General features: G+C 42.2%; 1 protein-coding gene across 5 annotated transcripts in view; it reads right to left on the bottom strand.

Moving 5' to 3' along the window:
* The window catches only part of PLCE1 (phospholipase C epsilon 1), a 337,159-nt gene that overhangs the window by 150,698 nt on the left and 163,474 nt on the right, over positions 1-22,987 (bottom strand). For all 5 annotated transcript variants that reach the window (XM_073904420.1, XM_073904421.1, XM_073904422.1 and 2 more), the window contains one exon: positions 1,392-1,708. In XM_073904420.1, the coding sequence (XP_073760521.1) occupies positions 1,392-1,708 (317 nt within the window). The remainder of the gene's footprint in view (positions 1-1,391; positions 1,709-22,987) is intronic.

Below are 22,987 nucleotides of genomic sequence, written 5' to 3' on the forward strand. Positions count from 1 at the left end.
GATCTGGAAGTTTAAAGTACTACACAACATACAGTAAATCCACAAATAAAACACTCAATGTACTGGAACTTCCATTTCTACCCTGTTGTTATCAGTAAGGAAAATCAAGAACATCAGATTTATTTTAAAAAGCAATTTAGGGGCAGTGTGGTTCACGGGCTCTCAAGTGAACTCCCAGAGAGTCAGTGTTGCTCAGTTTGGAGTGGGGCCAGGTGCCACCCCTCAACACGAGCCTGATCCAGGTGGGAGTGGAGTGGTTCACAGTCCGGCTTTGGGGCCTGACTATGTAGGTCTGAATATTACTACTGCTACCTACCACCCACGTAACTCTGGGCAAATGACTTCACCTCCTCATGCCCCAGTGTCTCCACTGGTAAGATGGGCAGAATGAAAGCATCTGTCTCCCAAGGTTGTTGTGAGGAGCAAATAAATGGTACATGTAAAATGATGAGCATGATACTGCCAGACGGTATCAGCGATTCCTATGGATAACAGACCTCCCTCTGAGGAATGGTGATTGGGGCATGTATGGGCACAGAACTACTTGGGCTCAGCCTCTAAAACTTCTGCATCCATGGGCCTTATCAAGGTCACTGACATTTAGTCTGACAGACCCTCTGTCCATCACAGATATACTGGATGGAGACCTGCCTTTCCCTCCTGTCCCTCGTCCTTGTTCCAGGGCCACACGATGCCAACCCTTGGCTCTTCCTCCCCACCCCCAGCCCCTTGACCTCTTACAGTGCCTTCCTCTCAAGTATTCCCAGACTCTGGTCACAGGTGTCCTTTCCAGCACTGGCTTATGGTAAGGTCTCAGAGGCCTTGGAGGGATTTCTGGTGTTGAGGATCTTGATGGGGTGCAGGGAACAGAAGTGGGGGTATTGAGTGCCCCTGGAACCCACATTCCTCCCCATGCTTCTGACCCAGGTGCATCGGTTTCTACATTTCTGCTGAGAGGCCCTGAGAGTGGAAGAGAGGGTGGGTTAGACAGATCCCATGGCCAGGGATCACGTGGTCAAAACGCAAAATTGAGACATTTGGTCTTAAAAGCACCTGTACAAGGTGGGGGGAATACTGGAAAATGAGCCCGGAGAGAATATTTTGGCAAGAGAGCAGAGAAAAAGGCAGGGACTGGGTTGTCCAAAGGGAGAAGGCCCATGCACTTGGTGAAGATAGAGGTAAGGATAGGAACAGTTAGGCCTAGGGCAATGATAGGAAGGATGACAATGTGTCATCGATCTCATTGCTTGGAAACAAAGCAGCCATTGTGGACATGGCAAGACCAACAGGCAGATGAGACACCAATAACAGACAAACCGAAGAGAAGAAATACGTTTAAAAATCACTTACTAGAGTGTCAATTACAAGTACATTTCCAGGTGGCTTCTTACCTCATTAAATCTCATCACCAGATCTTCCAGGGCATTGTGCTCTCCGTTCTGGGAGGTAAGAATCGAAGCTGAGATGGATGCTTTGAGGCAGGGCAGGGATGTTTGGCATTCTGGAGTGCCCAAGTCCCGGGTCAAGAAGCAAAGATAGTCAACTGGCAAGACCCTTCGGTAAATGTTCTGTTCCTGCTCCATCAGGATGCTAGCAACTTCCTCTGGGAACTGAATGAGGGGCTGCAGGTCAATCAGCTCCTTGCTGATCCCAGCTGAACTTGAAGGGAGGGCACTGGAATTGGCCATGGAAGTGCCTGGCTGGCGTTCTAAAATAAAGCAGCAAAAGTTATGGTGACACCAAGGTTGATATCCCTACAACAGATATTTACTTGAGAGCCATTCAAAATCTTAACAGGTTTCCTAATCAAGTTTCTGCTTGGTGAAAAGCTCTCTACTATCTTCCTTGGTATGGAGACCCTTCTGATAACTGTCCTGCCTGCTTGCTCCTGCACCCTGGGGCATGCAGGAAGGCTCAGTTCCCCATTTTTAGAAGGAGAATTGATCTAACATACCATTCTCTAACTAGTTCACTATGACACTTTGCAGAGTAGTAGAGAAGTCTCTACTTTGCTTCCTCGTTCTCCAGTGCTAACGATCAGAGTGAAGCAAAATGATGGTGGGTGTGGGCACAGCAACCAAGGTGGAAGAGGAAAGAAGGCTGTGGCAGGGGGTGGGGGGAGGCATGTGGACACATATGCACATGGTGTATAAACATGCAGGAGACCCCAGGGACCCAATGCACACAAGGTCCAAAACTTCATATTATACCTGCCGATATTCTACCCTCAGTGATTCCACTGAGAACCATTTGGGGGTTTGCAGGGACAGAACCACCTGTAAATAAGGTAGGAATAGGTAGTAAGGAGATGTATCTAAATAAGTAAGACAAATCTTATTCCCTGCTCCATAAGTGGCAGTAAGGTGGTAAGGAAGAGAAAGCAGCAAGTGCACTAGACAGAAGCACCAAATGCACTCATAGGCTCCAAATTATTCCCTTAGCACAAATTCACGTTATTTGACCACTCCTCCCATCTGTCTCTTAATTTCCTGCCTACGAGTCATTCACTCATTTATCTACTTAACCATCCATCTGTCCATCCATCACTCAAAAAGCTTTGAAAATCTATGATGAGCCCTCCAACAGAATTTTTCAAAGTATGACCAGTTTTGTGGCTAAGTTGGGGAAATGTCACATATTCATGTCACAAATCCTCTTCCTGGAAATGCATGAGGTGCACAGGTATACTGTTAAAGGCTCTAAGGGGTCTTACAGTAAAGAAATCCATTTCCATTGCTTCATTCAGTGTTCCCCAGAGCACGCTTTATATCACACCTACTAGGTCACTCTGTGAGACTAGTGCGGCTTGGAGCCCTTCAGGAAACACTGCCCCATCAGCTAAACTGCTCTCACTCCTCATCCAGTTCACGCCTTTTCCTTCTTGACAGTCCCTTCCTGGCCGGCCCCCCTTCACGCTTCTCATAGTGCTCCATGAGGGGACCACATTCTACTTCTCCAGAATCTTTCTCACATTCCTGATTTCTTAAAACATTCTCACTGACCCTTTGGCAGAATAAAGCCCTTCTGATGGCTGGCATTCCTCACTGCTGACTGTCACTTGGCTTGGACACTGGACAACAGCACCGTTCATAAGGAAGACTTCATCAACATTCAGATCTCGGCATCCTTGACTCTTTTTTAAATCCCTACTGCAGACAACCTTGGAATCGTCACTCCAAAGTATTCCATCTCTGTAGTACTGAACTCTGAAATCCTCCACCTTGAATTTGACTGCCTTTTCCCTCCCATCCTCTCTACTAAACCTCTCCATCCTTGACAGACTTCCAGTTCCTTGGTCTTGGTTTGTGTACATGGTCAGCATTTTAACATGGCGCCCACAACACCCAGGATGCCATCCCAAGTCTCCTTGACTTTCCACCACGTGTACTTCCCAGTCTTCAATCCTAAACTCAACCATCCATCCTTGGCTTCTGGGCTGTTATATGATGACAATGACATTGCTGCTACTTAGTGATCCTTGCTACTCTGGATTATTTAACTTCAGCTGGGCCCTCAGGGCAGCTTCAGACTTGACATGAATTTATTTATTTTTTTCCTAAATAACTTAGTCTTCTTTACCTCTGCAGTGGAGCCTTTCTATTCTCACACTCCCAAACCCACCTTTATTTTCCTTACATTGATTTGATCATTTCTTTTTTGTTTGTTTATTTTTACTTGAGTGCAGCTGACACAACATTATGCTAGTTTCAGGCATATAACACAGTGATTTGACAAATTTAAACATGATGCTGTGCTTACCACTAGTGTAGCTACGGTGTTTGATGCTTACCACATGTTTACTACACGATGGTAACTGACAAACGTCAGGGACTCCTTCCATTAGGTAAAATGCCTCTATGTTTTCTGTTTTCTTCTCCTGCTCTGAGAAAGTTGTGTGCCTCCTCTTACCCAAGGCACACCTAGGTTTGTGATTAAGTCTATTCAAATTGCCTCAGTGGTTGTCTCCAACAACAGTCCCTTTCTCTCCGCAGACTCTTCTTTGCCTACCCAAGTGTTTGGTTACCCTTACCCCATACAACTTCCCTTCTCTTTTAAACTCCAAATCTTCTCTAGCCTTCCCTTCACTGTGTACCTTCTGTGCACAGCAATTTATGTTCCTCTGGTAAGTATGGTGACCATATCTTCTGATCCAAAGACTAGGCCATACATTCTGCCCAAAGTAATAAACTAATAATGGTGTGGGAGAGAAAAATGGAAACTGGGAGCTCTTAGTTCTTAGATCACCCTGTTGACAGGGCATCTCTGTTGATGGTCTGGGCTCTGATGTTCTTCCCTCACCCCATCCTCTCTCTTGCAGCCCACCCGCCACCTCAGAAGCATAGCTCAAGAAAAATTCTTGTGACATTTGCTATTTAATTGAGTTGTTTCCCTTTGAGAATTCCCCATTGAGAATGCTCTCAGTGATAATCTAACAAAAAATCGTGAGGAGAAAACTGTAAAGTTTGAACAATATTGCTCTCCATTGATGCAAGCCTGATTCTATTTTAAATATATTCCAGTCAGAACTCCCTGTTTTATCTTCTGTATAAAAACTGTAGTATCCAAATTTTTGTTTCTCTTTGATTCTAAAAGGTGAACGGGTGAGTATGAGTACAATGATTTATTGTAACCATTTTTATCCATTTTTTTGGACCAAACTACCAAGAATCAACTTCAGTGGAAAACAAGGACTGCCAAATTATATTTGGTTCTCTCTAAGCTCTTATTTGAAAATAATTAAAATATGGCAAGTGCTCAAGTCTACATGACCTATGTGGTCTCACTCTCCAACTTTCTGAATAGTTTAGAAATTACTGGATTTCCTGAAAATTGACTCAGAATGTCGTCTGATGACAGGCAGACTGCAGCTTCTGGATACTGATAATATATGTACAGTGGAATTAGCCCTACATGGGAAGTCTTCCCAGAAGTAACCAACTCTGAAACATGATTTCAAAGTACAACACTCTATGACGGAAATAATAGTAACCCCTAAATTTTGTGAAATCACTTATCTAACATGTAAGAGAAGAGATAATGTAATAAAAGATATAAATAAGATAATATATTATAAACTGCAATTTATCTTGAGATAGGAAACACATGCTGTTACAATGAATAAAGAGTCTAGTGACTGGTAAGAAACAGCAATAAGGAGACCTAAAAAAACTGAATGAAAGAAGAAAAAAGGGGTGCCTGGGTGGCTCAGTTGGTTAAGCGACTGCCTTCAACTCAGGTCATGATCCTGGAATCCCGGGATCGAGTCCTGCATCAGGCTCCCTGCTCAGCAGTGAGTCTGCTTCTCCCTTGGACCCTCCCCCCTCTCATGCTCTCTCTATCTCATTCTCTCTAATAAATAAATAAAATCTTTAAAAAAAAGAAGAAGAAGAAGAAAGAAGACTGGTCACTGTAAACCTAATAAATGCCTCAGCCCCATGTGTCTCAGGATAAGCATGACAGCGCTCTCAAAGGAAACACAAATCTGATGTTAGAAACCTTGAACATAATGTAGACCTTTTGTGTAGGTTTCCTTAAAGCAGAAGTACTCAGGGGTTTTATATCATGCCAGAAATCTTGGGACATAATTTTCTGTGCCACAAGTTCCACACTTTTTTTAAAAAAATATTTTATTTATTTATTTGACAGAGAGAGAGAGCGCACACAAGCATGCAAGAGCCTGACATGGGGCTCAATCCCAGGATCCTGACATCGTGACCTGAGCTGAAGGCAGACACTTAACCGACCTAGCCACCCAGGCGCCCCACAAGTTCCAAACTTTTAGCAACTGTGAAAAACTTTTCTCTCGTTCTTGCTGGGCGCTCCTTATAATCTCCTTCTTCCCCCTCCCATGCCACATGGCCCAACGCATGGCTCTGCATCACCATCACACCCTCCTTTCTGCCAGATGGGCAACTCTACGATGGATGAGAGACCCCGTAGTTCTATGACCCCCTGGCACTTCCTCATTAGTTGTGGAGCAAAATTCATAAAGCCCACTAGAAGCTGCAGTTCTTCTCTTGTGAGAAAGTTTTTAGAAAATGTATGGTGAATAAAATTATCCACCTTAATCATAGTCAAGGTTTGCTCTCAGCTCCATGTTCTTCAGTTAACAGCTATTCTACAGTAGAATAGGGCTATATCTCTAGACATGGTCACAACCTGGAAATATTTACCATGAGACACAGTGTCTGCAAGTTCTGATTCTCTGCTTAATTATTAACTTCCTGAACTAAGTATTTTATATGGATTAATTCAGGAGGCAGATAGTATTATGATGTGAGGCTCACATGAGGTCACAGAAGAAGTAAGTTGGGAGCTGGGATTTGAATCAGGGTCTACTGGACTTCAGAGCTCATGTTCCTGATTGCTCAGCATATGACCTCATGGAACAACAGAATGCCACACTCTCATTCTGGTTTTTAGAGGCATCTTGAGCAATATTAGTCAGTATAAATCAACTTCTTGTGCGTGTTTCCTTGGGATGATCTGATAAAATAAACTCTTCAAACTCCAAAGATAAAGGATTTGATCCTAGAGGGTGAAAACTTCTCCCTCTTAGTCTGGAATCATCACTTCAACCACCACAACTGCATTAGAATATAGGACCCAGAAACTTAAGGTGCCCTTTCCTTTCCTTCTTATAAGTTTGAAAGAACGTTCCCATGCTTTAAACCGGTATTTTCCAAAGAGTGTTACACTGAATTTATGCAGAGCATGGTTCCTTGGTTAATAATTTAGAGACATACTGGGTTAAACAAATTTAAGCAAGATTCTTCCCCCACAGTCTCAATTGTAACTGCAGGACTTCTCCGAGTCTTTAATAATTCCCACAAGAGGACTGTATTATCATAGCACACAGTAGCTCTCCTCAACCTTGTCTACATATCGTTTACGTGGGAATTACAGCCCCTTCAGAACTTATATCATCATACTCAGTGATTCTCATTGGGGGAACAGGGCTTAAGGTGTTTGTGAGGTTAGTTAGTGTCCAAGGAAGTTTAGTCTGCCTTGCTGCTGGAACTCTATGCAAAGGTCGGAGGGTGAGAGACACTGTGGCTTATTTAGAAAACTGCAGGTTATTCCTGATGGCTGCAGCATGTATTAGAAGAGACGGAGCATCACTGTAGAAAATAAGGAATGAAGCTTTATTTTCCAGAAGGCACTACAAAACAGGTGTGGTCCATGAAGAAACCATGTGAGTAGTGGGAGGATCAAAACATCTACATAAAAATATATCACCCTAGACTTTGGGGTCTCTGGTTGGATCTAGGCAATCACTCTGCCTCCAGGGAGGAAAATCTGGCCCATGGCTTCCCTTGAGTGGCAACCCCCCTGCCATCCCCAAAGCCCTCTCATTCCTGGCTTCCTTTCTGGTACTCAGAAAGCCCCTGATTTTGATTATAAGCTGCCATTTCCAGGGGTTGTCTGCATATTGTGCAGTCTAGAAATATCCAGAAAAGCCTCTAAACTTGGGAAGCACTTTTCCTTGATAACTGTTCACCCAATGCCCTGGGATACAGTGCCATCGTGGAATTCCCTCCCCCCAAAATCCACACCCTCCCTCAGAGTTAGCACTTGCTCAGAAATGCTAGTTTGGGGCCAAGCCTCGGGCTTGGGCTCGAGCCCAGCAAAATCTGCCACTTCCCATTTATTTCTCATTTTGCTTTTTGGTCTCAATCAAAACGAAAAGCATTTGGTCTTTCTTGCCGTGCCTTACACAAAAACCTAGAGTTTACCAAGGAATCACATTTAATCTCTTGCATAATGTGAGGATGTCACAACAGGCAGGCATTGCTAATGTTATTTTTTACAAAGCTTGAGTTAAGCTGCTAAGTGACTTGCCCAAGGACCCAGTTCGTGAGTTGTCCGCCTTGGAACTGGCAAAAGCTGAGCGGGAATCAGAAGATTCTGGCTCCTGGCCCGGGACTCTGCATTATCCCAAGCCAAGCCTGAGTTACCTTGGGTGTGATCTCTGTCCAAGGGCCAGCCTTACTAGCTGCCAATACATCTGAATGGTTGAAGAAAGGCTCAAGTAGAAATTTCATTCATTCATTTATTGGGTGCCTACAATGTGCGAGACTTTGTTTCAGGCTACACTAATGTTGGGATTTAGTGAACAAGAAAAGATCCTTGTTCACATACTACATTCTAGGAGAGGATCAGTATAGTGCAGCGTGGGGGAGGAGGGAAATGTGGGATGGAGGAAGAAGGTGTAAGGCTATGTAGAATGTTAGCAATTTCATCAAGGATTTTTGCAAATGTTTTAATAACTTTATCATCCAGGATGCCCTCAGCTAATACCCTAATCCTTTTCTAGCATCTGAATAATAGCTCCTCACCTACCTCCTGCTCCTCACCATTTATTAGCTCTTGGCACCAAGAAATTCATTTAATTCCTACAAAGAATGCTGTAAGGCAAGGGTGATTATCCCTATTCTATAGATGGCAAAACAGACGTCAGAGATGTTAAGCAATTTGTCTAAAGACACTCTGCAACTGAGAGGGGGATAGAACTACAACTCAGCTCTGACTCCAAAGGTCAGCCCTCTCTTACCCTCAGCATTTTGAGGGATCTTCGGCAAGGAAGATGGAGTTCCCGATACCCTGCTGAGTCTGTTAAAAAAAAAAAAAAAAAGCCACAGGCCCTCGGTGGAGTCATTTGCCCCCCAAGAGAGTAAACCAGGGTTTAACTGCAGTGTCGACCCCTCCAGGAATGGGATTTTAAGCCAATCAATCTGGAATTTTCTGGTCAGCACCCACGAGGTCATCTGTCATGTGAGGCCTCTCTATTGCCCCCCCCCACCCCACACAAAGATGAGGTAATCCACCTAATAAGACCCCCTGCCCTTTCCCCCAAGGGAAGGTGACCTGGATTGCAACAATCCTTTTCTTTTACTAATAACCTCTTGCCTCACCCACCTCCCTATAAAAAATTTCCATTTTTTTTATTTATCTGACAGAGAGAGACACAGCGAGAGAGGGAACACAAGCAGGGGGAGTGGGGGAGGGAGAAGCAGGCTTCCCGCGGAGCAGAGAGCCCCATGCGGGGCTCGATCCCAGGACCCTGGGATCATGACCTGAGCCGAAGGCAGACGCTTCACGACTGAGCCACCCAGGCGCCCCTAAAAAATTTCCATTTTGTACAACTCTACTCGCTAGATGGGACACTGCCCGATTCACAAATCAGTCACTTAATAAAGCCACTAGATCTTCAATTGACTCCGTTCGATTTTTATTGTCTAATAGCAGGATTAGACCTTACAGGAATCTGACTTCAATGAAATATAGAGCATAGTACTTGTGTTATATTTTGATGGTAACTTCGCATTTATTTGTGTGTTTGTTTTTGAACCAAGGCAAAACTTTGGGAGCACCTGGTATGTAGCTCTGCTTCTGAAACATTACTTTTCATTCTCATTCTCTATGAGTGCTGGTGAAACAGGCATAAGTTTTCTGGGGAGGCAAACCAAAACTTACACAGTACACACTTTGTCCTAGCAATTCCGCTTCTAGGATTTTATCTGACAGAAATTCTTGCAAAAATATAAACAAAGTGAGGTAAATTTATATGTACTGACATTGACATTTTTTCATGATAAATTTAGGTCAAAAAAAACACGCTGGGAACAACAAAATACAATCCTATTGGAGGAAAATAATTTTACAAATGTAGGTATATGTTTGCATATCTGTCCGGTACACATCAAACTAATAGCAATGTTTATAGATTGCACATTTTAACTTTTTTCTACTGTACACACGACAGTGTTTAAAAAATATATCAAAATGATATCTGAAAAAATCATCCAGAGGAAAAAACTCAAGTCCTATCACGGACACAACCTGGTTCAGCATCTGTGCTGTTCAGATTTTTTTTCCAATAGATATCACAATATTGCTCTTGAAAAGTTACTTCAAATTAAAATTAGGGAAGAAAGTGGAAAATTTTTTTGTCGTATCTACTGTATCCATTTTTCTTTGATTCAGTTAATTTTGTAGACAGTCTATTTTTTTTAAGTTAAGCATTAGATTTATCAATTGCACATTTAATGGACATTGAGTGGTACAATTCCAATTATAAAATAAGACAGGAGAGGAAGGATGTTGATTTCTTTTTATAAAAGATTTAGAGTTGGCTTAAAGACACTAATCTCAGGCAGAGTTGAAAATTGCTTTTCAACAGGGAAGTAAATGGGTTTAGAGAAAGGTTAGGTAATTGGTGATTCTTTCTCACTATCTGTTATTGGTTTTCAGAGTAATAAATCAATCTTGTAACAAATGTGTCTGGCCTGTCCTCAGTACTACAATGAAAAAGATAAGTTCACAAAATCAATGAAACATATTATTTCTAAATTGGTACTTAAAGAAAAAAAGAAAAAAACAACATGCTTAGATTGAAAATTAAGCCATATTCAGATAAAACAGTTTAGTAGCCTGAAAAGCCTCAGAGCAGAAGAAAAATCTGACAATTCTTATTAATAAAAAATAACGTCTGCTTTTCAGATTTCCAAAGATATATGAGCTCACTGTGAAAGTATCAAAAATGCAGAGAAGCATAAAGAGGAAAATTAAAATAATCAATAATCCCATGCCTAGACACAATCTCTTAATATTTCTGTTGCAACATCTCATGTGTTTGATTTTTTTCTATAAATACAGTATTTACCAAGTTAGGGATCGGAGCACATACTTTTTTCTAAACGTTTAAAAAACATACTCTCCGGTGCACATTTCCCCAGCTCTAAAACTAGCTTTCTAATATTTTTAATGGCTCTCTAGTAGTCAATGTTATATTTATAATGTCTTACCATCATAAATAACACTGTGATAAAGGTTATTGTAAATATATCACATTATGCTTATTATGTTATCTACTAACAGGTCCCTACCCATTTTGGGAAGCTTCCAGGCAACAGAAGTTTCTTTTCTTTTTATAGCTCATCAGCTAACAGTTTTATCAGTGTCTCTCATTGACTACCTACCTATTTCTGACTACTTTGGGTAAACAAAATTCATTGAGCTAAAATTCATATGGCAAGCTGGGATATTGTGTTGTGAGAATGGCATCAGTAATTCAAAGGCAACAGGAGGGAAGTTGGAGTGTTGGTGATAATCTAATGCCCTTCCACTCAGCAGCACACTCCTCAGGGACAGTCGACCCAGTAGATGTGGATAATTCTGGAACTGAGCCCATGCAGGCCACCTGAACTCCAGACTCTGACCTGGCTGGGCTACTTAAACATACACTAATTACCCTTAAGGGATTTTGTGTCTCTCTGTTATAATTATAACCATCAATAATAATAATCATAAATCAATTATTATATAGTATATAATAACGACTACTTATTATATTATAGATTTTATTTATTTGTCAGTGAGCGAGAGCACACACCCAGGGGGCATGGCAGGCAGAGGGAGAAGCAGGCTCCCCGATAAGCAAGAAGCCCAATGCAGGACTGGATCCCAGGACCCTGGGGTCATAGCCTGAGCTGAAGGCAAACACTTAACCAACTGAGCCACCCAGGGGTCCCACTACTTACTATATTATTAGGAAATAGATAATACCTAGTACTTAGTATGTACTAGTACCTACAGAAATCTTAGTGTTCACAGCCCTCTGTGCAGATGGCATAGCACGCTATGCTATCATTATCCCCATTTTAGCAGATGGGGACAGAGTTTAAGGAACTTGCTCAACGTCACACTAAGATTAGTGATGGAACCAGCGCCACATCAGACTGACACCAAAGACCAGGCTCCCCACATCACCCGCCACTGACTTGAAGGTTCTGTTCCTTAGTGTCTCTGTTACAACTGAATCTGACGTTTTCTTAGTGGTAGGTAAATCAAGCTGGACTCAGACCAAACGCTGGAGCTGGAAGGAACTACAGGGGTAGTTGGGATGAATGTTCCACACTTTACAATCAGGAAGCTATGCCTCTGAGAGGTCAAGCTTCTTGCCCAAGGTCACAGAGCTGAATAGGACAAAGCTGGAATAGAATCAGGCCCTGGACTCCCAGTCCACAGTACTTCCTCTCCACACTACTGCCTCCCTATTTGGTGTGGCTAGAATCTCAGGAGCTGTAAATGCTTGGGGGAATTCTCCAGAAGAAAGTGACGGCACAGTCCAGTGGTTATGAGTGAGGTCTTGGGATCACACAGGTGTGGGGTTGCAGCCCAGCTCTGGCACTGACTTGCTGCATGATCTTGGGTAAGTTCTCAACAACTATGTCACAGTGATGATGGGGAAGTTAAAATGAGAAAATGCGTGTAAGAGGTTTCATACATAGTCGGCTCTCAGTAATTAGTCATTTTTATCATCATCATTAAGTCATCATTTGAAAGAGGAAGAAGGAATTCTGGGGCCTTTCATCTTTGAAGCCAGAGGAAGAGACTGTCATGTATCAAATCATTTCAGGCTATGGAAACTTTTGCTTTGTTTTTATAACCTGCAACTCATACCCTCTGGTGTGGTGCCTACCATAATAAAAAAAATTTTTTTTAACAATTCCTAATGATACCTCATTTGTTCATATAAAAAGAAATGTCTGTAAATCTTGCTATACATTGTACTAACAGATTACCCAATTTAAAAAAGCCCCTCCACCAAACCCCTGCTGTTCCTAGCTCTGGTATCTCTTCTCTCTGTAAAGAGAACTTTCACATCCCTTCTAGCTTGGCATTATCAGCAAACCCCATCAAGATGTCAGGGCAGTCTCAGAGTTAAATCTTTCCATGCTAAAATATCGCTGAGCTATTTATGTCCATTCTTTCTTTTAAATTAAGATATCATTCACATACCATAAAATTCAGCTTTGAAAGTGTACAATTCAGTGTTTTTTTTTAGTATATTCATAGAGCTGTACAACTGTCACCCTAGTCAATTTTAAAACATTTTTATCACCCCCTGTACACATTAGCAATTATTCCCCATGCCCCGCCCCCCTTCCCCAGGCCACATCAGCCCCTGACAACCATTATTCTATCTTCTGTCTCTATGGATTTGCTTACTTTGTATATTTCATGTAACTGAATTATATAATATGTGGGCTTTTTTCTCTGGGTTCTTCCACTTATAATATTTTCCAGGTTCATCAACATTATAGCATGAATCAGTTCCTCACTTATTTTTATATGGCTGAATAATATTCCATTTTATGCATATACCAAATTTTATTTATCTATTCATTTGTTGATGGACAATCAGGTTGTTTCCACTTTTTGGCTACCATGAATAATGCTATCATGAACATTTATGCAAAAACTTGTGTGTGAATATTTTTTCATTTCTTGTGGGTAAATACCTAGGAGTGGAATTGCTAGATCATATGGTAACTTTATGTTTAGCATTTTTTTTGAAGAATGCCCAAATTGTTTTCTACACTGGCTATACCAATTTACATTCACATCATTAGTGTATAGGACTCCAATTTCTCTACCTCCAGGTGAACACTTTTTTTTTTTTTAATTATAGCTATCCTGGTGGCTATGAAGTGGTATTTTATGGTTCTGATTTGCATATCCCTAATGACTAATGATGTTGAGCATCTTTTCATGTGCTTATGGGTCATGTGCATATCTTCTTTTGAGAAATACCTATTTAAGTCCTCTCCTCATTTTTGAATTAGATTGTCTTTTTGTTGTTGAGTTTTATATATATTCTGGATATTAATTTCTTATATATGTAATCTGCAAATATTTTAGCTCATTCTGTGGGTTGCCTTTTTACTCCACTGATAATGTTTGTTCTTTGATGCCAAAAGCTTTTCATTTTGATGTAGTCCAATTTATCTATTTTTTCTTTTGTTGCTTGTGCCTTTGGTGTCATATCTAAGAAATCATTGCCAAATCCAATGTCACGAAGCTGTTCTCCTTGTGTTTCATAGTTTTAGGTCTTACATTTAGGTCTCTGATCTATTTTAATTTCTGTATATAGTGGAAAGTAAGGGTCCAACTTCATTTTTTCATATATGAATATTCAATTTTCTTAGCACTATTGTTGTAAAGACTGTCCTTCCCCCACTGGATGATCTTGGCATCCTTCTCGAAAATAATTTAACCAGATATGCTACAGTTTATTTCTGGGCTCTCTATTCTATTCCATTGATCTATATGTCTGTCATTATGCCAGTACTGCACTGGTTTGATTACCATATATTTACAATAAGTTTAGAAATCAGAAGTGTGAGTCTTCCAACTTCATTCTTCTTTTAAAAACTTATTTTGGCTATTCTGGTTCTCCTTGAAAGTCCATATGAATGTTAGAATCAGCTTGTTAATTTCTGCAAAAAAGCCACTGGAATTTTGATAGGGATGAAACTGAATCAGGTGACTGCTTTGGGGAGTACTGTCATCTGAACAATATTAATCTTCTAATCCGTGAACATAGGATGTCTTTCTATTTCTTTGTCTTATAAAATTTCTTTCAACAATATTTTGTAGTTTTTAGCGTATGTCTTACAATTCTTTTGTTAAATTTATTCTTAAGTATTTGATTGGTTTTGATACTATTGTAAATGGAATTGTTTTCTTAACCTCACTTTCTGATTTTTCATGCCTAGTGTACAGAATTACAACTGAGCTAATATCCTGCAACCCTGCTGAACTAATTTATTAGTTCTAATAGTGTATCAGTGGATTTCTTAGGATTTTCTACATATAAGGTCATGTTATCTAATAGAGGTAGTCTAACTGCTTCCTTTCCAATCTGGATTCCTTTTCCTTGCCTAATTGCCCTGGTTAGCATCTCCAGTATAATGTTGAATAGAAGTGGTGAGAATAGATATCTTTGTCTGGTTCCTGATTTTAGGTGGAAAGCTTTCAGTTTTCTACAATTATGCATTATGTTAACTGTAGATTTTTCATAAATACACATTGTCAATTTAGGGATGTTCCCTTCTATTCTTATTTGTTGGGTGTTTTTTCATAAAAGGGGGTCACATTTTGTCAAATGCCTTCTCTGTATCTATTGAGATGATCATGTGGTTGTTATCCATTATGCTATCAATATGGTATGTTACTTTGATTGGTTTTCATACCTTTTAACTGTCCATTCAGTATTATATTACATGTTTAAGAACAGTCTGAGAAGAGGCTTGTACAAGACCACCAGATATTTACTGTCTATCTGCAAGTCTAGCCCTAAATTGGACCTGTACTTTGGACAAGAATAGATGACAAACTGGGATGTGACTGTAACCATGACTTCACATCACAAACACTATGATATTTTTAAAAATTATGTTTGTTTTAAAGGAAATATATATTTTTAAAATCTATGTTGAACATGTACTCTGTATTATTGTTATTATAATCACATATTCAACCCTTGACGATATCAGTATCAATTAAAATAGCTCTATGACTTAAAAGAAAACTGGTACATGTTATTTCTAATTTAGTACATATTATTGCAGAAATGACCTGGATCAGACTTTAGATAGGTCAAAATCACTTAATTAGAAAAACACATATGGACCTGGAAATTTTTTTTCCCTTAAAAGGCAATAGGAATGGTACTGATAGTATTACTTGCTAACATTTTATTTAATTATCTCCTTTAGCCCAATCAGCAACTCTGTGGCCTAAGTAAGATTAGTATTCCATTTTACAGCTGAAGAAACTCACACAGGTTAATATTATTCACAGGTAGTAGAGAGTGAGGCTAGGATTATACTTTGGGTACTTGAGGTTATTTATACACATATTCAAACTGTCATTTTTCCCTTTTCAACTGAAATGGGACCAAAACCTGGAAGGTGGTAAAATTCACAGTGCCTCACTTGTTGACCAAGTACTATTTCAAGTCAAGTACTCATTAAGTACTTACTATGGGAATTCAATCCAGTAGTGGATGAGGCTGTACAGGAACTGTTTTGTGTTTAATTATGCAGTTAATCGCTTTTTGACTATGTTTGATGATGTAAGTAGATGGCTTTTTGACTATGTTTGATGATGTAAGTAGAAGATATTTATTGACAAAAGCAAACCCACCTTAACAGGAAAAAATGGCTATGCCACAGTAGCGAACAACAGATTTGAGGACATTATGATTTGGGGCATTAAATCAACAGAGAGTTATTATGTAGCATGAGCTTCATAATCCACAACTCTAAGCCCAACACCATGGACCTTCTTGAGTCCTGGCTCAGGGCACTACACTATCTTGGCTTTCCTCTCAACTCTCCAGCCATGGCAGTGGTTTCTGCCCCTTCTTGCAGCCCCTCAGCCTGAACTGTAATGTCTCAGTCCTCTGCTTGGCTCTCTCTCTTCTCCAGAAAAGCTCATCTCAAGCTGTCACCATCACAGCTAAGCAGATGACTTGCAAATGTATAATTCCAGTTCTGACCTCTCACTCAGATCCAATGCTGATGCTTCTGGGAGCGTCTCCTTGAACATTCTAGCATCTCAAAGTCAAGATATCCAAAATGGCTATACTTCTCACTTTCTTTTTATGGTACCACTTTCATCTCCCCAGGTCCCAAATCTTGGAGGTGTCTGTTATTCTTCAGTGTCCTGGGAAGAGTTCAAATCCATTCATCCACCAGTTGTCCCAAGAATTAGTCCCTTCCATCCTATTTTCATTGCTTTCTCTCAACTACCACCTGTGTGGATGTCTGCAACAGCCTCCTGATTGTCCTCAGCTGTGAGAGACCAAGAAGAATCCTTATAAAACCCTTCTTAGGCCAACATGTCAGGGGTTAGAAAAGCCATTTGGCCCTGGAAGGTGGTGTCCACGATGGCAGTGGGAGGTGGTGTCCACGATGGCAGTGGGAGGTGGTGTCCACGATGGCGGTGGGAGGTGGGAGAAAAGTGGAGGCCAGCCCAATAAAATGGGTAAAGAAAACACACAGGTTTATACATGTCCTGGAGAAACCCCACACTTCCTTCCTAAGGTCAGTTCCTTTCTAATTTGGTATAAAACAGTCATAGGAACTGGAAGAACAGTTGTTGGCCTCTCTCCCATGAGTCTGAGCAGCAGAGACAAAGGAGGTGCTGGTGCCTACCACTGGACATGGACAGTCCCGGCTGACCAGCATCGGTATCCGTGACTTGCTGCTGGACTATTGCCAGCTCTCACCATCCAAACCAGGGCTTCACCCCTAAGGGCACCTTCATTCATGTGCCTCCTGCCAGAAGCAGGGGGGAATAAGGAGGAGGTGAAGGAGGAGCCCTAGGCTCCAGATGCAACACAGGAAAGTGCTCCAGTGCCAGGTCTCTGAAGTGGGACGGAGCCAAGTTCAAACCCCTGCTCCTCACTCTCAAGTTGCTTAACCCTGTAATTAATCTTTCAGAGCAGACCAGGCCATCTACTCATCTTCCTGTGAACTCCTAGCTAAGAAGGAGTACAAACATCATCAAAGATAGGAAAAGATGAGGAAAATAAACTTTCCTAAATGCCTCACAAGTAAAATATCATACATGGAATGAATACTTTGGCAAACCTCTGAGGTTGGAAGGGGGTGGGATCACCATGAGGTTCCCTAAATGTCTTCTAAAACAGGAGCACTCACTCAGCCTCACCACAGAGGCTTGGGTTTGTGGACTGGGGCAGGCAAATTTAAAGCCAGAAGGGAATGGTTCAGGACAACAGAGGGTAAAGCCACCTGCTGTCTTTCCCCTTCTCAATTTCTTAAATAAGGGAAACTTACAGGGGCATCAACGTATAGCCTCTAGGTCTCAGTTTTCTCATCTTTGAAATGGGAATCATGATCGTACCTCACCAGGTTGTTTTCAGCAGTGTCTGGGCCATTAATGGAAGACTGGCATGTTTCCACGTGAACTCTGAGCAGGTTGTCATATACACTGGGAGTGTGTTATATTTACCTGTTTACAGGCACATGAGAGTTGGCACAGGGGGAAGTAGGTCATAAATACCCATAAGACATGTGGCTCCTTCATTCTGTTAAAGGTCCAATTACTCAGGTGTGTATTTCTCTCAGGGTGACTTCCTTTTTGTCTATGGTTACAGACACAAATATAAATAATACAAGGAGATTATATTCTCCGAAGGCTGGTGGGTCATATCTAACTACTCTGTAATTTCTTCACCTAAAGGGACCCAACCGGCTAGCCCTGTGGTGTCTAGAGGAACAATCACAAACTGGAACTCCCCTCTGGCCACTCTGAGTGAGTGTTAGAGTTGTTGACCACTAATCCTGGGCACCAAAGAGAACTCCCAACATCTTTATCAATGAAGAGGATTTGAGGTCTTTATAAGTTGACCCTGAAACTGAATGAGACCAAGGGACTGAGGGTGGAAGGTAGGGGAGAAAAGATTAAAGTTGCAGGAGTAGTGGGTGGTATAGCTGGGACTTGAACCCATGTTTTTACCTGAGGATTCCATTGTTTAAAATAACACAGATTCTGATTCATGAGGTCAGGTGAGGCCCAAGATTTCTGCTGGTTCTGGAACCACACCGTCAGGTGAGGGTTGGTGTTGGTAAAGCCCTCCCAATAGTTTATGGCACGTCCTTCCCGATTTAGTCATTATCATCATTCCTGTTGTGTGTGATACTTGAACTGACTGAGCTGCAGGTGGCTCTCAGAAACTGGGAAAGTGCATTTGGGTTTTGCAGTCAGTTTTCTGTGAACTTGACTGGCTCAGATCACTGCCCCAGGGTTCAAAGACAGATTCAAGCAGAGTGGGTGAACTGACACCTCTTCAGAGCTGAGGGTCAGACCTCAAGGAATGGTGGAATGAACACACAGGAGAACAGGGAACAAACACTGTGCCTCCTGCATGTGGCAGCAAGCAAAGTGTGCCACAGGAGGATGGGGTCTCTGCTCTGTGCAGCGGACGGCTTTCCTTCTCCAGGACCGGGTATGGACCTGGCAGGGAAGCCCTTGGCCCTTGAAAGGCGAGTCAGCTCTCCTCCGGCAAAGGTGGGAGACAAAGAAGCCATGGGAATTTCTGAGAGAACCTCGGGTCTTGCTACTCAACAGGAGGGCCTTGCCTGACAGCTACTGCATGGTAGGGGACCTCATAAACATTCAGAATCTCACCCCACCCCAGACCTAGTAAATCCAAATCTGCATTTCAACAAGTTTCCCAGAGGACCCATATGCACATTACAGTTTGAGAAGCTCAGGTCTGAAGGAGTTTCTGGAAGTGGCCGACACAGAAGCATCCAGATGTAGCAGAGGATGAGCTGGCTGGCTTCACACACCTCACCCAGGGCCATAAACACAGTCATCGTTCATCATCACAATTATTAATGGTAGTAGCAAAGGCAGCTTACATTTGTATAACGCCTTACAGTCAACAAATGAGATCCCTCTGCATTCCTTTGATTTATAGGACAAGTCTATTATTTCCACTTTGTGGATATAGAAAACTAAGGCTTGGAGAGACTGAATAATCAAATCTGAGGTCCCCCAGAGTGGCACTTTGAAATTGCACTTCAAAAATCCATTTTCAACAAAGAAGCCTAAATCAAAGTTATTTTATTATACATCAGTCAGTTCATAAATACATGGTTTCTCATTAATTTGTACTGAGTAGTAGAAAAGATTAATCTTACTATTTTTAAAGGAATACAGGCTTTTTGATTTTAGGTTCAAAGTGATAAAGCTATAAAGATTTTTGTTTGAAAAACAACATCACCGAAACTTGTAGCCAAGTGGGCACTAAGCAGTCACCTCTGAGAACTCTGGTTGTGCTAGAAAGGGTCCTTTCTCAGTGCTGGGCACTGTCGTTTGGGCCTCCTACACCTTATGTTGCTGTCTCCAGCCCGGGGCAGAGCGCCTGCAGAGAGGAGAGCTCAGTCACTATCACCCAATAAACACACAGAAAGATTGATAAGCACAAAGGATGTGACACCACCCAAGGTCAAAGGAATCCAAGACTTGGGGCCATCTGTGGAGACCTCAGAGGTTCTGGGATGGATGCAGCAGCCATGTCTTCAGACCCTTCCTCAGATAGCTCATGCAATCTCTCCAAGTTCAGATATTCAGGGAAGAAGCAAGGATGGGAAGAACAGGAAGTCCTACAAGTGGAATCCACTGGCAAGGCTGATCTGGGACCCCCTTTTGATAAATGAGGTGGTAAGTCTGTGCTCAGCTGAACATCGCTAATTTGATCCATCTGTATACCGTTCCCTGCCCGCTTCTGGATCCATTTCCCTTCCTTTCCTTTCATCCATCCCTTTCCTCCTCCCTTCCTCCCATCTTTTCTCTCTTTTCCTTTTGAAAGGAAGAGTTGGCATTAAACATTCCAACTTTCTCATGCCTGAGCTAGAGAAGGAGAAGGGATTTCTCTGTACATTATTCCACTGCTCAAGCTAGGAAGATTAAAGAGACCTTCCAGGCAGGTGAGGTGCTGTCTGTGGCTGATGCAGTTTGGAATGGTGGGGAGGAGTGAGGGTGGATGGGAGAAATGAGCTCTGAAAGCAAGCGCCAGGAAGAATTACCATCCAGAGCCCCCTCCTGCTGGGGTCTGCCTTGACCCAGGGCCCACCCGCAGCTCCAGACAAGCCTGTAGACCAGGGCGCCTTTCACAGCTCTATTTGTCATGGTCCTCTCCAGGTTCCTTTGCTCTGTTCCTGCCAAACTTGACCCCTTCGTTCCTAGTCCGGTCTGGAGAACCATTCTGCAGCTAAGCCTTTGTTCTCAGTATTTCTGGAATGTCTTCTTTGTCCCATCTCCGTCTTTTTTGGTCTGTTTTTATTTTTGAATGTACTAATCACCTTATATTCATTAGATTCATATATTTTATACCATTCTACCTCTCTGAGGCAAGTATGGGCACTGTCCCCATTTTATAAGATGATGAAACTTAGGAACAGAGGAGGTAAGTCATCTGCCCTGGGTCACACAGCTTGTATATGGGATTTAGGTCTGTCACCAAAGGGCACACTAACCTTAGCCTCATATGTATCACTGTACAATGTAACCACATGTTCACACCTCAGTCTGTCAACTAAATCACCAACTCCTAGGGATTAAGAACACTGCCTTTTTCATTGTTTTTGTCCCTGGCTAGAACAAAGCCATGGCCAGCTTCGGTACATGTTTTTCATATTGTGCTGTATTACAGTGTAATTCCTAGAAGTAGACTAGAGACAGGGTAATAGCTCCAGTCTAGCTCAAGACTAGTTCAAATTATGCTTCTCTGACCTCTGAATTTGTGACCATGTAGGGCTGGGTTCTTAGTTGCTCTGTATCTTGCTTTCCTAGCTCTCTGTCCATCTCCATGTTTAGCGGATCAGGAATATGAGGGACTGGGGAATTGTTTCCTCTTCTTCAGTCCACCCCCCCTTCGCTGTCCCCAAATTGCCCATGTCCAGCCCCCAGTAGGCACTGAGTTGACTACTTAGTGAATGAATGGTCATAATTCTCTCTGAATCTGCCTCCCCAGATTAATTAAAAAATTGGGATCAAAAAAGAAAATATGCCACTTAATTGTTCTGGGGAGCAAGATGCAAAATTATATGAAGCTTTGCATATAGAAAACTAACTAAACTATTTGGCTGGAAAGAGTGACAAAGGATATTGAAAATAGAAATCAAGGTTGGGAACTTAGCAAGACCCTGTCTGTGGAAAATGTGAATGCTCTCTGGACCTTTTCCAACCGAGTTCCTGGATATATAACACACTTCCAGAAGATCTAACTTGGGCTTTAAAATCCCACTAGCAGGGAAAAAAAATACTGTATATGTTACAGGTTTAGAACACAATCCATTTGTGGGTTTGCAACTGAGGTGTTAAAACACTTCAGAAAAGGACAAAGACCAAAGTGCATGGGGTCTCATCAGACTGGAGCAGAGCAGCTGAAACAAGACATAATCCCACTTGAAGACCCTTGAGGCCTCCAGCCTTTCTCCCTGGATAACTCTGAAAGGCATCCAGCGAGTTCCAATTTGGGCAGGGGTTTGTTTATTCTGCTTGGTTCAAATCAGGGCTACGGATCCCTAATGGTTTTCATGTCCCTAAAGGTTTTCCACATTTGGGCAAGATCTATGCTTTATGGAAGCCGGAGGAGGCCCTGCTCCCAGCCAGTGGGGCTTGGCCAGTACGCCAAGAGCACTCAGATGCCCAGACTCCAGGAAAAGGTTAGCAGCATCTACCCACTGGCACGAGCCTGGAGATTTGCACAGTGGTGCTCTGTTGGTAGTAAAAATGCCTCCATTCTTAACCAACTGTAATTTTTATTGCATTTCATTTTTCTTCCAGTGATGCTAAATTTTCAAGACTATTCTTTTTCCTGTAACCACTGCCCTGTGCCAATGAAACTACATGGGCTTGCACCAGCTTCTGGCTCTTTATTCTGGGTGCACCATTCCTAATCTGGGAATAATCATTCAGGTTTGTGATTGCCACTCTCCTTCCTACAGAGGGTGATTCTGCCTCCAGGCTCTTGACCCCCCACATGCTGCTGTTGGTCTGACCTTCCTAATATTCAACCTACTAAGAGCCTATGATTCTCTAAGACTTTAGGTCCAGATTTTCACCTTGCTCTCAGAACTGTAACCACATCTCCAAATTAACCTTATCTCTCGTATCAACCCACTAGATTGTTGCTGAGAATCATTTCCTCATTGTTTCCCAGGCACTGCACTCATTCTGACCTTGGCACCTCTTCTCACCTGCTTCTCCTGCCTAGAACAACTCCTATGTCTCCCAGGGAGACCCCCCTCCACACTGACCAGAAACCAGTTCAAAGACAACCTGTTTGTTTGCAGCCCTTCTCCTCTTTGTCCAAACTTTCAGCCCAGCCTCCTAAACCCATGACCTGAAATCCTTCCAGAGCCTGTGCAAATCTCAGAATACAATCCAGGGGTCCCAAATGTAGATGGCTGCCGGGCCAGGCAGGTGCCAGGTGTAGCAGGGAGGAGTATGAAGCTGCTCATATGTCTTTTGGGGGGGGCGGTTAGGGTGGGTCAGGGGCCAACCCATGGGGCCAAAAGTGAATGGTGGCCCAGGAATGTCACAGAAGCCAGAACTCTACATTTTAATGCAAAATTCCCCAATTTTTAAACTATTG

The sequence above is a fragment of the Callorhinus ursinus genome, unplaced genomic scaffold, assembly GCF_003265705.2.
Source record: "Callorhinus ursinus isolate GAN/ISIS: 27379988/994484 unplaced genomic scaffold, GSC_fseal_2.0 scaffold20, whole genome shotgun sequence".
NCBI classification, from domain to species: Eukaryota; Metazoa; Chordata; class Mammalia; order Carnivora; family Otariidae; genus Callorhinus; species Callorhinus ursinus.